Raw genomic sequence first — 13,619 nt, forward strand, 5'->3', positions numbered from 1 at the left:
GAGTCCCGTAGAGTCCCGTAGAGTACTGTAGAGTCCAGCAGAGTCCCATAGAGTCCAGCAGAGTCCAGAAGAGTCCAGTAGAATCCCGTAGAGACCAACAGAATCTAGTAGAATCCAGATCCAGTAAAGTCCAGAAGAGTCCAGTAGAGTGCCGTAGAGTTCCGTAGAGACAGGATTAAGATGAGTTCAGTGCTCACCATGGGAGCCATCAATCAAAGAATGAAGAAGAGGAGGATGACGACGAAGAGGATTGCGAGCAACACGCCGATAGCGCACCACTGACGACGGTCTGCAGAGACATAAAGTGTTAGTGAAACACCTGGGCAGGTGTTGTAGGAGTGTATAACACTAACTAAAGTAAACTGATCAGATTAACTACAACTATTAACATTAACTAGTACCAGTTACAGCTGGTAAAACATTCATCCAATCAGAGCAGACCAACTGAAATACAGGTTTGTGTTTCTGATACCTGGTGAATACTGATGTTACAACACACAAAACTCCAGACCTCATGTTGGCTTCTACTGTTTCATCTCTACTGCAGTTTAAACACAAAGGGGGCGTGACAAGGAGTGTGGCGTGGGGCGGTTACCGCTGGTCATGTGGGACACTTTGGCCAGCTTCTTCATCACGTTGTCCAGTCTCGACTGAGTGTTGTCCATCTGGTGGCCGAAGTCGTCCAACATCCTGCAGGGAGCACACAGTTAGCACACGGTTAGCACACAGGGCCCCAAGAGGGGCCACACACTCCTCCAGAGAGGAGCTGGTTCCTCTATGATGTTCTGTCGGTTCTGTTGTTAGAACTTTACTGTGTTAAACAACCTGAGTTGACTGAACTGTGATCTGGTTCTGTATAAAAACTCAGACATGTTCTGTGGACTGGATCTTTGGGTTCTTACACGGCTTGTTCATCCAGCTCCATGCCGATTCTCTCCGACATGTTCTTCAGGACTCCGATTGTTCCCGACACCAGTTCCAGATGTTCATCCTGCTGCTCTGCGATCAGCTGATGAGAACAGAGAGGAAACTCAAGACGGCACTTCGTTGGTTTATAACGTCACCACACTGACATGAGATGTGACACCTTGCTCAGATGTTTGGTACCTGCTGCTGCGTCTGCTGCTCCTCGATGAACTGCAAGTTGGCGTTCTGCAGCTGGCGGTCTAGCCGGCTGTATTTATCAGAACCGGGCTGCCATATGGGGCCCTGAGCGCCGCGCTCCCCGAGCAGAGCCTGGACATCACAGCAACACAGCAGTCACATCAGCACCACCTCAATGTCCACATGGGACCCTCCGGGGGCCGGCAGAGACCTTCATAGTCCCCTAGAGACCTCCAGAGACCTCCAGAGACCCCCAGAAACCTTCAGGGACCTCCAGAGACCTCCAGAGACCCCAGAAACCTCCAAAGACCTCCATAGAACCCCAGAGACCTCCAAAAACCTCCAGAGACCTCCAGGGACCTCCAGAGACCTCCAGGGACCACTAGAGCCCCCCAGAGCACTCCAGAGCCCTCCAGGGACCTCCCACACTCTGACTTTTGAACGAGGTGTAGTTCTCCGTGAACCTCTGAAGAATCAGATGTTTGGAGGGTATCACGGGTCCCGTTTGCTGATTTGTAGACAGGAAGTCACCAGGTGATCAGTTACCTGTTTGTTCTTTCGATCAGTGGAGGCAGCAGCTGGACTCGACATCTGTTCTTTCATTTCCTTCAAAAGAAACAATCGATACAGATCTATCACATACTTTCTGCTAACGATCAATCTGAAGTAAACTGTGCCATCAACAAAGAACCTTCGAACCTCTTCCTCCTCAATGAGCTGAGCGTTACCCTCCCAACCCGACCCAGGTAGAAGAAGAAATAAACAGGAAGTAGAAAAGTACAGTCTTCTGCAGAGCATCTCATCTTTTCCAGATGTTGGAGAAAGTTTAATCCATTGAGACACCAGAGTGCTCCGCGTGCACGAAGCATAAACTAAACTTCAAGAGTTAGGGTTTTCTACGAAATCTGAACCAAACAGAACCGGAGTCAGCGCTTCACAGACAGCTGAGTGTGTTTCTGACACGGTAAATAAAGTTTACCTTGACCGTCTGTCTGGTGCTGGTGATGAACGCTTTCCTCTTCGACAGCTCGGCTGCATCCAGGTTGAACTTCTTTGGGTTTGACTCAACAATACGTCCACCGATCGTTAAGAAACATTTTCTATTACCTTCAAAAGTCTGAATAGTGACATTAAAAACACACATCACATCATGTGACCTCAGCTGTAGGTCATGTGACCTCAGCTCTATGTTTCAAGGATATTGATGGTCTCGTCCAGGTCCTCCAGGTCCCACTCAATGGAGCGCAGGCTGTTCCTCAGCTCATTGGTTGTCCAGTCGATCTCCTCTTTGGAGGCTCCGCCCCCATCCTGCAGCAGCTCGTTCCATCTGTGATGGAGGCTCTGAGCTGCGTTCACCGCCTTCTGCACCTCGCTGTTAACAAACATCACACAGGAGGTCTGTTTGTAGATAATAAATCCATCCAGTCAGAAGGAACTGCCGGCGTCCTGAAGACGGGACTAAACCACTTGGACCAGTACGGAACCAGTACTAAACCACTATAACCAGTACTAAACACCTAGGACCATTACGGAACCAATACTAAACCCCTAGGACCATTACGGAACCAATACTAAAACCCTAGGACCAGTACGGAACCAATACTAAACCCCTAGGACCAGTACGGAACCAGTACTAAACCACTAGGACTAGTACGGAACCAGTACTAAACCACTAGGACCAGTACAGAACCAGTACTAAACCCCTATGACCATTACGGAACCAGTACTAAACCACTAGAACCAGTACTAAACCCCTAGGACCATTACGGAACCAATACTAAAACCCTAGGACCAGTACGGAACCAGTACTAAACCACTAGAACCAGCACTAGACCCCTAGGACCATTATGGAACCAGTACTAAACCACTAGGACTAGTACAGAACCAGTACTAAACCACTAGGACCTGTGCAGAACCAGTAGGTTCTACAACTAGTTAACTGACTAAACAGCAGCTGGTTTCATTCAACTTTAAACACTGAAAATGTCTTCACAGAGAATACAAAGATTCTGTTAAATACAGATACTTTCATTCTATTAACTTGAAAAATAAATATTTGTATTTTACTGTTAACTTGTAAATATTAATAAATCAATGTGTCCTTCTATATATCAACATAAACATAAGTGTGACTTTACAGGAAAACGTGATTATAAACTGGCTGTTGGCATAGAGGAGCTCTGTGGTAACATACTGACGGCTAACGTTAGCATATTGGTTACCTGCTGTTAAACTCCCCAGCTCCACTAGTTAAACTTATTAAAAGGTCTTGAATTGATTATTGATCAACTATCAGCTCTCAGAAGGCTAACACTAGCTGTTAGCTCCTTGTTAGCTTTAGCTTCGCTAAAAGCATTTGTGTTAGCTTGCAGGTAGCGTTAGCTTCGTTAGCAGTGTAGAGCTCTAACCCTTTGACGACAAAGAACGGGTCTTCCATAGACATGTTGCCGGTTCAGGTTCAGTCCATCACTCAGACTTCCTGCTCCGGATCCGCGGGAACGAACTTAGCTTTATTTGATTAGTTTATGATTAAAGTCCTTCTTAATCGGACTTGCCACTGCGAAGTCCGCTTTGTTTACATGCCGCGGCGGCTTCCGCAGCGGAAATCACCTCATGACGTCATGCATACGGAGTACTTCTTCCTTGGTTAGTAACAGGTAACGAGTAACGGGTTCCATACCAGAAAGGGTATGGCGCCTCCTGCTGATGTCACGGAGCCCCCTGCGGCTGTTCAGACTTGTCAACACGGCATCACAAGAACCAGAAATCTGAAATAAAAGATGTGTATCAAAGTAGAAACACGGAGTCACTGCAGACGGAGGTTCTGATCCAAAATGACTCCCAGGTTCCTGATGGTGGAACCACATGCTGAGCTGGAAGACCTGCATCTACAATACAGATTTGTGTTAGTGTTTTGTTGAAGAACATTTTCTGCCATCCAGTTTTTAACTGCAAATTAAAATCAGTCCACTGGTTTGTTAGTGACAAAAGGAAGTATCGTGTTTGATCCAGTTGGTCCAGTTGATATAGATAGATAGATAGATAGATAGATAGATAGATAGATAGATAGATAGATAGATAGATAGGTAGGTAGGTAGGTAGGTAGGTAGGTAGGTAGGTAGGTAGGTAGGTAGGTAGGTAGATAGATAGATAGATAGATAGATAGATAGGTAGGTAGGTAGGTAGGTAGGTAGGTAGGTAGGTAGGTAGATAGATAGATAGATAGATAGATAGATAGATAGATAGATAGATAGATAGATAGATAGATAGATAGATAGATAGATAGATAGATAGATAGATAGATAGATAGATAGATAGAAATTCTTTCGCTACAGCAGCATTTATAGATACAGGAAAGAAATAAAATAACAGTAAAAATATTAAATATAAAATGCACAGTATATAAAATAAAATAGAATAAAATAAAATAGAATAATTAAATTAAAACTAACTAAACAATAGTGCCAAGTTTATATATATATATATATATATATATAAACAACAAGAAAAACAGACAACAGACAACGGTGTTATTGTTGTGTGATGGATTTTGCCAGAGGTGAGTTATTGTACAGTCTTATTGCGGTGGACAGGAATGATCTCCTGTATCAGGAATGATCTCCTGTATCAGGAATGATCTCCTGTATCAGGAATGATCTCCTGTATCAGGAATGATCTCCTGTATCAGGAATGATCTCCTGTATCAGGAATGATCTCCTGTATCAGGAATGATCTCCTGTATCTGTCCTTGTGACAGCGGAGCTGGAGGAGTCTTTTCGAGAAAGTAAGTTGGTCCGGTAGGATCCAGGAAATAAAGTTGTCAGCAGAACCGAGAACCACTGAGTCCGACATGTTCTCCCCCTAATAACAAGGAGATAAACCACAGAACCATCACTGACTCACCTGAATCTACCTCCTCCATTACTGAGAGCTCACAGCAGAGACCTGACTGGAATTTATCAGAACATATTTAGTGATCAAGACGAGGGGAGCTTGAAAACGTCTCTTGTTGCTGTCGGTGATCAGAACCAGGTGTTCTGGATGATGAGCTGTTGTATCTTTAAGTTCACTGTTCAAAGAATAAACATTTCATCTGCTCATTGTGTCCTGAGAGCTTCGATCCATCCACGGAGACACATAATCTGAAATATCATTGGAGCAGTGAACTCAGTCATTTGTGTTTCAGAGCAAACTATTTACCAGACTTCACAAATCAGGAGGAAAACAAACTCAGCAGAGAAACAGGAACACTTTTCCAGACAGAAGCCAAGCTGCCAATAGAAGATCAAATGTTTTATTTGCATCAGTCAATTACCCAGACTCCGTGGTTTATATAACCGTTTTATATGTAGTTTCCGTGTGTCCTGCAGGCGGCGGTAATCAGCAAATTAGAGATCTACAGAAGAACGCGAATCCGTATTCTCGCGATACTCCATTCCGCGTGAGTTAGTTTCCTTTGTGTGAAGCAGCTAACCTCCCGTTTTAGACTCGGTGTGTTAGTTTGGTATTGGCAGATTATCCGTCCGCAGCTCGACAGAAGAGAGTATTGATACCGTGCTACCATCGCCCCACATTTACAGGTAAGAAATGGGACATCTTTTGGCCGCGTTAGCATCAAATAGCGCCATTAGCCAATTAGCCTCTTTGTGTGACCGCGTTGCTAACATGCGGCTAACGTTAGCGGGTTTCTGCTGTGTGCGGCTCAGCTTCACTTTTTCATCTTCTCTGTCTCCGGGGACACGCTGACCTGTCCACCTGAGCCGGGGACACGCTGACCTGTCCACCTGAGCCGGGGACACGCTGACTTGTCCACCTGAGCCGGGGACACGCTGACCTGTCCACCTGAGCCGGGGACACGCTGACTTGTCCACCTGAGCCGGGGACACGCTGACCTGTCCACCTGAGCCGGGGACACGCTGACCTGTCCACCTGAGCCGGGGACACGCTGACTTGTCCACCTGAGCCGGGGACACGCTGACCTGTCCACCTGAGCCGGGGACACGCTGACCTGTCCACCTGAGCCGGGGACACGCTGACCTGTCCACCTCTGTTCAGGGTGATCCAATCATCTGGAAATCTGTCATGTGTGATTGACAGCTGATCCATACAGGAAGTAGAGAGACTTCCTGCAGACTGACCTGGTGTCTATAAATCAGCTGTTTCCTGATTAAAAATGGTTTCCTGTCTACCTGATGCTGGTTTCACCAAAACCTCCTCTGGCTTCAGTGTTTTAGTCGAGCTGTGGAAGAGGTCCTGCCCCATCGCACAGTTCTCTGATCCACCGCAGGGCAGAGCCCAACCCTGTCAAACGGTACACTGATTGTACACCTGTCGTATATAATCAGTGATTGAGATGAAGCTGCTTTCTTTCAGACGCAGTGAACCACCTGAGTCTCCATGGCGCTAAGACGAGGACACATCAGGTACCTGAAGGTGAGTCCATCATTATTGATCATGTCTGAATATCAATTCATCTGATTAGAGATGTCACGATGTCTTAAAGTGGTCATTCTTGAAACCTTTATCCACTCTATGTTCCCGTGGTTACAGTGCTGTCTGTTCCCGTGGTTACAGTGTAAACAGTTGATACTTTCATCCAATGTGATGTTGCTTCTTTAGTTTGAAACAAACTCTTCAGACTAAATAATCCCCAAAAGCTAAAACATAATTAGACCGAATTAAACATAATTCAGTCTAATTAGACCAGGTTCTTGTAAAGCAGGTCAAACATCCCATAATATTACTCCGCAATTGTCTGCACTAACATACATGAAGCTGGTTTAGAACTCCCATCAACCAACCAGGTTTCACAATTCAGCTCTGAGCATGCTCACATAAAAGGGGTGGGGTTTCAGCCTATGACCAATCACAAACATGGACATGTGTCCTGGCAGCAGAGCGAAGACAAAACTTTAATATTGTAAATATAAGACCATAAAATCACTGACTGACTGTGTCACTGTCCATTCGGGGTGTGTCCCATTTTATCGTTCATGATAACACAGCTCGCCTTTAAAATTAATTAATTGATTAATAAAGTAACTACCTAACCTAAACCACAGACAACATTAATATCATGATAAAGGCAGTTTTTGACCTGTTGTCGTCATGACGTCACAGCGTTACACAGCAGTATGATGTCACACCGTAACTAACTTTGTTCCAGGTGTGTGAGGTGCAGTCGTCTCAGAGTGATGTCAGAGACGGTCAGCTCTCCACTAAAGGATCTGCTGGAAAGGTGAGTGCTGCGTTCTGATTGGCTCAATCTGACGTTACGTAACGTTTGGTCAAAGCACAAGTTTTGATTTGTGGAGGCTGCAGGTGAAAAGGTGATGTAATAAAGGTGCTGATGATGTCATGACCTCAGGACCTGTACGATAACGGGTACGTGGAGCAGATGATGGAGGATGAAGATGCGCGGACAAACCTGATTGTGAACTACCTGCCTCAGAGCATGAGTCAGGACGAGCTGCGCAGCCTGTTCAGCAGCGTGGGAGACGTCGAGTCGGCAAAACTCATCCGCGACAAAGTGGCAGGTAACTCCCCGCAGTACAAGTACTGCAGTCAGCGAGTACATGTACTACACATCCCCACTGCACGCCAGATCTACAGTGTATCAGATCTCGGTACTACTGCAGTACTACAGAGTATCAGAGCTCAGTACTATTGCAGTACTGTAGAGTATCAGACCTCAGTACTACTGCAGTACTACAGAGTATCAGAGCTCAGTACTACTGCAGTACTGTAGAGTATCAGAGCTCAGTACTACTGCAGTACTGTAGAGTATCAGACCTCGGTACTACTGCAGTACTACAGAGTATCAGACCTCGGTACTACTGTAATACTGCAGTAATACACAGTATTAGTTTAGTTGATGGTACAGTACTCCTGAGGGTTATTATATTACAACTGAAAACCATTTGCAGTAATACAATTTATAATATTAGTAGAACTATTTCTAGTATCACTAGTAGTATTTGTAGTATTAGCATTATTATTTGCAGTATCTGTAGTAGTAGTCTTTGCAGTACTTTTGGCAGTACTGTTTGCAGTACTTCCTGTGTTTGTTTCTCTTCAGCAGCTTTTTTGTTTTATGTTTTGGGTTTTCTCAGTAATTTGTTTTTATTTTTTTACGCTCAAATGTTTATTTTCTAATGACTATTTTGTGATTTATGTCTGAAAATATTTGAATACTTTTATTTCTTTGTTGTTGTAATATATTTTTTATTTTTCACACCAGGTTTATTGACATCACTGTTAAACAGGTATTGGATGATGATGATGATGATGATGATGATGATGATGGTTGGTTAAATCACGGCTGGGCGATGACTCTACATTAATATTTCTGCATTTACGCATCATGATATGATAAACGGATAAAAATCTGTTTTTTGAGTGAATCAAAGAATTCAAAATTGTTTGATGACATCGATGTTTAAACCTTCAGATCATAAATTATGTTGTGATTGATTGATTGACAGTCGTCTCGGTGTGGTCTGATGACACGTGAACACATCAGTGAAGATGAGTTGATATGATATCACCCAGCCTTCCATATGCTTTTTGTTTTTAATATTTGATGTACAAATGTTTTAAAATGTTTTCACCTGTTTTGTTTTGTTTTTCAGGCTTTGAAAATGTTTGTAAAAGTTTTAACAAATGTATGAAGTTTCTGAACAAGTCCAGAAAACTGTCGAGTGACATGTTCACAGCCCGTCTCCCGCTGAGAGCGCCACCAAGTGGCCAATCATCACTCAGCTGAGGTCACCTGACTGCAGATAAATGTGTAGAAGTCTGTGGCTGCAGCTTTGGGATGTCGGTCGGGTCGTCTTTGTCACATCGTCTTCGTCAAATCCTGAACATCATCGTAACGGTCCGATCGTCTTTGTTTAGTTGTGATTGTCATTGCGTTGCGATGGCCGTTACGTTGCGACGGGAGTTGCGTTGTCATGGGAGGTACGTTGTGACGGGAGTTGCGTTGCCATGGGAGGTACGTTGCGACGGGAATTGCGTTGTCATGGGAGGTACGTTGTGACGGGAGTTGCGTTGCCATGGGAGGTACGTTGTGACGGGAGTTGCGTTGCCATGGGAGGTACGTTGCGACGTGAGTTGCGTTGCCATGGGAGGTACGTTGCGACGGGAGTTGCGTTGCCATGGGAGGTACGTTGTGACGGGAGTTGCGTTGCCATGGGAGGTACGTTGCGACGGGAGTTGCGTTGCCATGGGAGGTATGTTGCGACGGGAGTTGCGTTGCCATGGCAGGTACGTTGCGACGGGAGTTGCGTTGCCATGGGAGATATGTTGCGACAGGAGGTCCGTTGCGATTGTCATGGTTACAGTCTGAATGGGGTTTAATAAAAAGGTGTGCAGGAGGTGAAAAGGCATCGTTGGTTTTCCGGCTCTGTTCAGAAAGATTGATTTTTTAATAAACATTGTGTGGACTTTGTGCTGATTTCTGAACTGTACTCAGTTTGAACTCTTGTTTGTTTGTTTGTTTGTTTGTTTCCATCCAGAATGTGTGGCGGCTGTAACACAGACATTTTTGTTATTTTATTTTGTTGTTTTCCTTTGTGTTTCTCTAGGCCACAGTTTAGGTTACGGCTTTGTTAACTTTGTTAACCCTAATGATGCAGAGAGGGCTATCAGTACCCTCAATGGCCTGAGGCTACAGTCTAAAACTATCAAGGTAACGTGCCACAGGTGCTCTTTGATTTTCCTGTCTCAACTGATAGATGTGTTATGTTCCCTGGACAGTAGAGGGCGCTCTCACCTGCAAACTGTCTAACGGATGAAGGTATTTTTAAAACTCTGCTGTCATGTTTTTGTTTGTTCTTTTCTGACACATGTTGACACTGAATCTGTGACTTTCTTCAGTTCAGTGAGACAAAGTGCCAAACCTTTTTTTTCATAAATTACTGCTTTTATTTTGAAAAATGCCTAATGAGCTGAGCCTGTTTGGATGCTTTTATTTTGTATTTTTGTTTCCTTATTTTCTTTGTAAAAATCTCAATAACTGTTTTTTTTTACATTGAAAATTTTAACATTTAAAATCTGGATTTTATTTGAACACTGGATGTAACTGTAAATTTTCTTTCGTTCAGTGTTGAATGTTTTTTGTTGTGAATTATTGTGATGGCGATGAGCTGAACCACTTCCTGTCGCCTCCCTGCAGGTTTCGTTCGCCCGGCCCAGTTCGGACATGATCAAGGACGCCAATCTGTACATCAGCGGTTTGCCGAGGACGCTGAGTCAGCAGGACCTGGAAGACATGTTCGCTCACTACGGACACATCATCAACTCCAGAGTGCTCGTTGACCAGGCTTCAGGTAGGGCATGCGCTCGGTGACCACACAGTCATGTGACCATGTGAACAGCCCCTTCAGTCCTGACTGCCCTCTGTTATCTGATATGCTGTTCAGGTCTGTCTCGGGGTGTGGCCTTCATCCGCTTTGACAAGAGGTCTGAGGCCGAAGACGCCGTCAAACACCTGAACGGACACACGCCTCCCAGCAGCGCTGAGCCAATAACAGTCAAGTTTGCTGCCAACCCCAATCAGTCCAGGAACTCCCAGATGATGTCACAAATGTACCATGGCCAATCACGGCGCTTTGGGGGCCCAGTCCATCATCAGGCGCAGAGATTCAGGTACGCACACACACACACACACACACACACACACACACACACACACACACACACACACACACACACACACACACACACACAGGTCCTTCTGCTGTTATGGATTAAAAGTGACAGGTTTGATTGACCTGGACGGCTACACTATTGTTATCACTAAATATTAAATAAATGTACAAGTTACAAATTTAGGGAGAGGGAGAATACAGGAGGAGGACAGAAGGGAGAGAGGAGGGAGACGGGGGACAAGAAGAGAGTGATGGACACTTCCGGTTTTCCTTGTTTGTTTCCAGGTTTTCTCCGATGAGCGTTGATCACATGAGCAGCGGCAGCAGCAGCGTTTCGGGAAACTCGTCCTCCGGTTGGTGCATCTTCATCTATAATCTGGGTCAGGATGCAGATGAGGCCATCCTCTGGCAGATGTTCGGGCCGTTCGGGGCCGTCGTCAACGTGAAAGTGATCCGAGATTTCAACACCAACAAGTGCAAAGGCTTTGGCTTTGTTACCATGACGAATTACGAGGAGGCTGCCATGGCGATCCACAGCCTGAATGGGTACCGGCTGGGGGACAAAGTCCTGCAGGTGTCCTTCAAGACTAGCAAGGGACATAAGTAGAGAGGTGGACAGCAGATGAGATATTGTAGTTTATTTTTCTGTCAGTGGAAGTTTTCTGACAAAGTTTTTAGCCGTTTTCAGTTTGTCACAGAGTTCATTTTTCTCCAGCATGCCCTGTTTCTTCAAGACGTCAGTCATTGAGAAGTTGCTTCTTTAATGTTTGGACATTGGTCTGATGGCAGTCAGAGACCTGCAGGATGATTGACAGCTGACTGTCTGAGCGTTTTGATTTGTGCAGATCAACATGCAGTTTGATATGAAAACATTTGAAGTCAAAAGGTCACGGTTACAAATACCTGAGTTTCTGATTCAATCTTCAGTGATTCTGTTTTTTGAATATTAAAGTGAAACATTCAGTTTGTCTTCATGCTGCAGATGCTCCGTCAATAGCCGTCATATAAAGTTAAACATGTAAAAAGCCCTTCTATCAGCATCATACGAGATTTCAGTTTTAATAACTTCTAATTGAATCTTTGTCGAGGTCCTGACATCATCATGTCAGGTGATTGACAGCTGTCAAGGCAGAGATGTTGTGTGTGACAAAACATTTTATTTCATATCTGTTCAAAAGACTTCTAGATGAACCAGTAACTGAAGTGTAGTGATCTTTTTCCATTATTTTATTTTTGTATTGCAGCTTCATTGTGATGTTGACCTGTTTGTTCAGTAATAAATCTGTTAATGGAAAACTCCAGCTGTCCTGTTTTTGTCTCTAGGTTATGTTTCAGTGACCATCGATAACCTGCTGCTCCTCACCACTGCCCTTAGGAAACAAGCTCGATCTCTGAACTCAATCAGGAAATATTTCTGATAATGTCTCCAAGAAATCTGTCTTTAAAATAACAATATTTGTAATAAAGTAATCAACCAGTCTGCCTGCAGTTCATGTTTCTGTCTGTCTGCTCTACAACTGCTGATAGTAATTCACATTTAGTCTGTACTTTATACAGGTTTATAGGTTATAGGTCATAACCAGAAATATAATGGCTGATCCTCACATAACTCCCAGAGGAAAGGTGGTAGTGCTCTGTAATTTGGTGTGTGATTGTCAATAGGCCCCTCTTCTGCCTGTAAGGTTTTGTGCCTCTAGCGCCCTCCTGTGGCATAGATGCCATAGACCGCCATTCATAGGGTTAGGAAGAGAAGACTGATCCCCCCCAACTGAATGAATGGATGGATGGATGGATGGGAGGTGGAGCGCAGTCCTTCCTCCAGGCAACCCCACCCCACCCCACCCCACCCCCTCCTGTTGTGGATTTTGTGGGTGTATTAGCAGGTTTGTAACCTCTGATGGTGGACAAGGATCCAATTGTTGTGAGCTGTGCTCATGATGGATGGGAAGAATTTTTTGTGATTAAAAGGTCAAATAAAATCCATGTAAGTTAGGTGGGTAAAAGGTGGAGAAGCAAATCATCCAATTGTTGTAATTTTTGTTTTTGCTTTCAAAAAGGTTGTTTTAAAATTAATGTCATGTAAGTATTCCCAAAAAACTATTTGTATCTGTATTTTGTGTGCTCATGTCTTCAACAAGCTACCAAGCTTGTTGAGCAACACTAAACTCTTCACTGGCATCGCTGAGTAAGTCACATGTGCTGTGATGATAAGATGATAGACATCATTAATAATATCAATTTGGTACTTTACTATATTGTTAACAGTGTTAAGATTTTTAAGGCTATTTGTTCATTACTGAGAGGTTGAACTGTTGGTCTTAGAAGTGCTGACGAGGTGACAAAAAGTTATCAATGTTTGATATTTGTAAGCTTCATTGTTCAACTTAATCAGTACTGAAACAGCACATGAACACATGAAACATGTTAACTGTTAAAGTAATTGTTGTGAAGGTTTTAGTTTGTGACAGAACTTAAAAAAAGAGTTAAAAGTTCATTGTTGAAGTTGAAAAAGATTTCATTTTGTCGAATGATTTTTATATCCTTTGTCCCGCTGCCACCCGAACTGAACCGACACAGAGTTTCATCATGACTGAGTCCATTCAGTTTGATATAAACTTAAAGGAAACACATGTCATTTATAGCACTGTTCAGTCATGTCCTTGTCACCCGTGGCGCAGTTTTTATTTCACATCTCCAGAAAGACACAAATACAAGCTTAATAATGGAAAATAGTACTACTGCTTGCTCTCATACTTCTTATCAACGTCTAAATAACGTTGAAGTGGAACGAAATACTCATGAACATGGGAAATATACTTTTCCACTTCATCCAATCAGAGACCACGATCCTCCACACAGTACTTA

The 13,619-nt window shown here is 43.9% G+C and overlaps 2 protein-coding genes across 4 annotated transcripts in view; one reads left to right on the plus strand and one right to left on the minus strand.

Annotated features, from left to right (window-relative positions):
• Positions 1 to 3,712, minus strand: part of stx6 (syntaxin 6) — a 5,090-nt gene extending 1,378 nt beyond the window's left edge. The window contains exons 1-8 of the mRNA XM_069725779.1: positions 3,513 to 3,712; positions 2,307 to 2,476; positions 2,084 to 2,178; positions 1,651 to 1,710; positions 1,108 to 1,236; positions 903 to 1,009; positions 596 to 690; positions 1 to 289 (exon numbers count right to left, since the gene is read on the minus strand). The exon at positions 1 to 289 is cut by the window's left edge and continues 1,378 nt beyond it. Coding sequence (XP_069581880.1) covers positions 213 to 289; positions 596 to 690; positions 903 to 1,009; positions 1,108 to 1,236; positions 1,651 to 1,710; positions 2,084 to 2,178; positions 2,307 to 2,476; positions 3,513 to 3,547 — 768 coding nt within the window. The 5' untranslated portion in view covers positions 3,548 to 3,712 and the 3' untranslated portion in view covers positions 1 to 212. The remainder of the gene's footprint in view (positions 290 to 595; positions 691 to 902; positions 1,010 to 1,107; positions 1,237 to 1,650; positions 1,711 to 2,083; positions 2,179 to 2,306; positions 2,477 to 3,512) is intronic.
• Positions 3,713 to 5,540: 1,828 nt separating this feature from the next.
• On the plus strand, positions 5,541 to 12,053 carry LOC138637243 (ELAV-like protein 1). 3 transcript variants are annotated; one of them, XM_069725777.1, is made up of 8 exons: positions 5,541 to 5,684; positions 6,478 to 6,537; positions 7,271 to 7,342; positions 7,472 to 7,667; positions 9,690 to 9,793; positions 10,280 to 10,433; positions 10,527 to 10,752; positions 11,040 to 12,053. In XM_069725777.1, the coding sequence occupies exons 2-8, from the start codon at positions 6,502 to 6,504 to the stop codon at positions 11,359 to 11,361; spliced, it is 1,110 nt and encodes a 369-aa protein (XP_069581878.1). In that variant the 5' UTR covers positions 5,541 to 5,684; positions 6,478 to 6,501; the 3' UTR covers positions 11,362 to 12,053. The 3 variants fall into 3 exon arrangements, with proteins under 3 accessions (XP_069581878.1, XP_069581876.1, XP_069581877.1); XM_069725775.1 differs by having other exon boundaries at positions 7,472 to 7,640; XM_069725776.1 differs by lacking the exons at positions 5,541 to 5,684; positions 6,478 to 6,537; positions 7,271 to 7,342; positions 9,690 to 9,793 and having other exon boundaries at positions 7,552 to 7,640.
• Positions 12,054 to 13,619: the final 1,566 nt, after the last annotated feature.

This window comes from Brachyistius frenatus, unplaced genomic scaffold, assembly GCF_029030835.1.
Source record: "Brachyistius frenatus isolate BFR_SWC_R1_liver_20210118 unplaced genomic scaffold, ASM2903083v1 Contig_446, whole genome shotgun sequence".
Classification (NCBI taxonomy): Eukaryota; Metazoa; Chordata; class Actinopteri; family Embiotocidae; genus Brachyistius; species Brachyistius frenatus.

Coding starts and splice junctions, on each gene's coding strand:
- LOC138637243 (XM_069725777.1), top strand. CDS start 6,502: ATGGCGCTAAGACGAGGACACATCAGGTACCTGAAG. Junction 7,343..7,471: donor CTAAAGGATCTGCTGGAAAG/GTGAGTGCTGCG, acceptor TCATGACCTCAG/GACCTGTACGATAACGGGTA. Junction 7,668..9,689: donor CCCGCAGTACAAGTACTGCA/GTCAGCGAGTAC, acceptor GTGTTTCTCTAG/GCCACAGTTTAGGTTACGGC.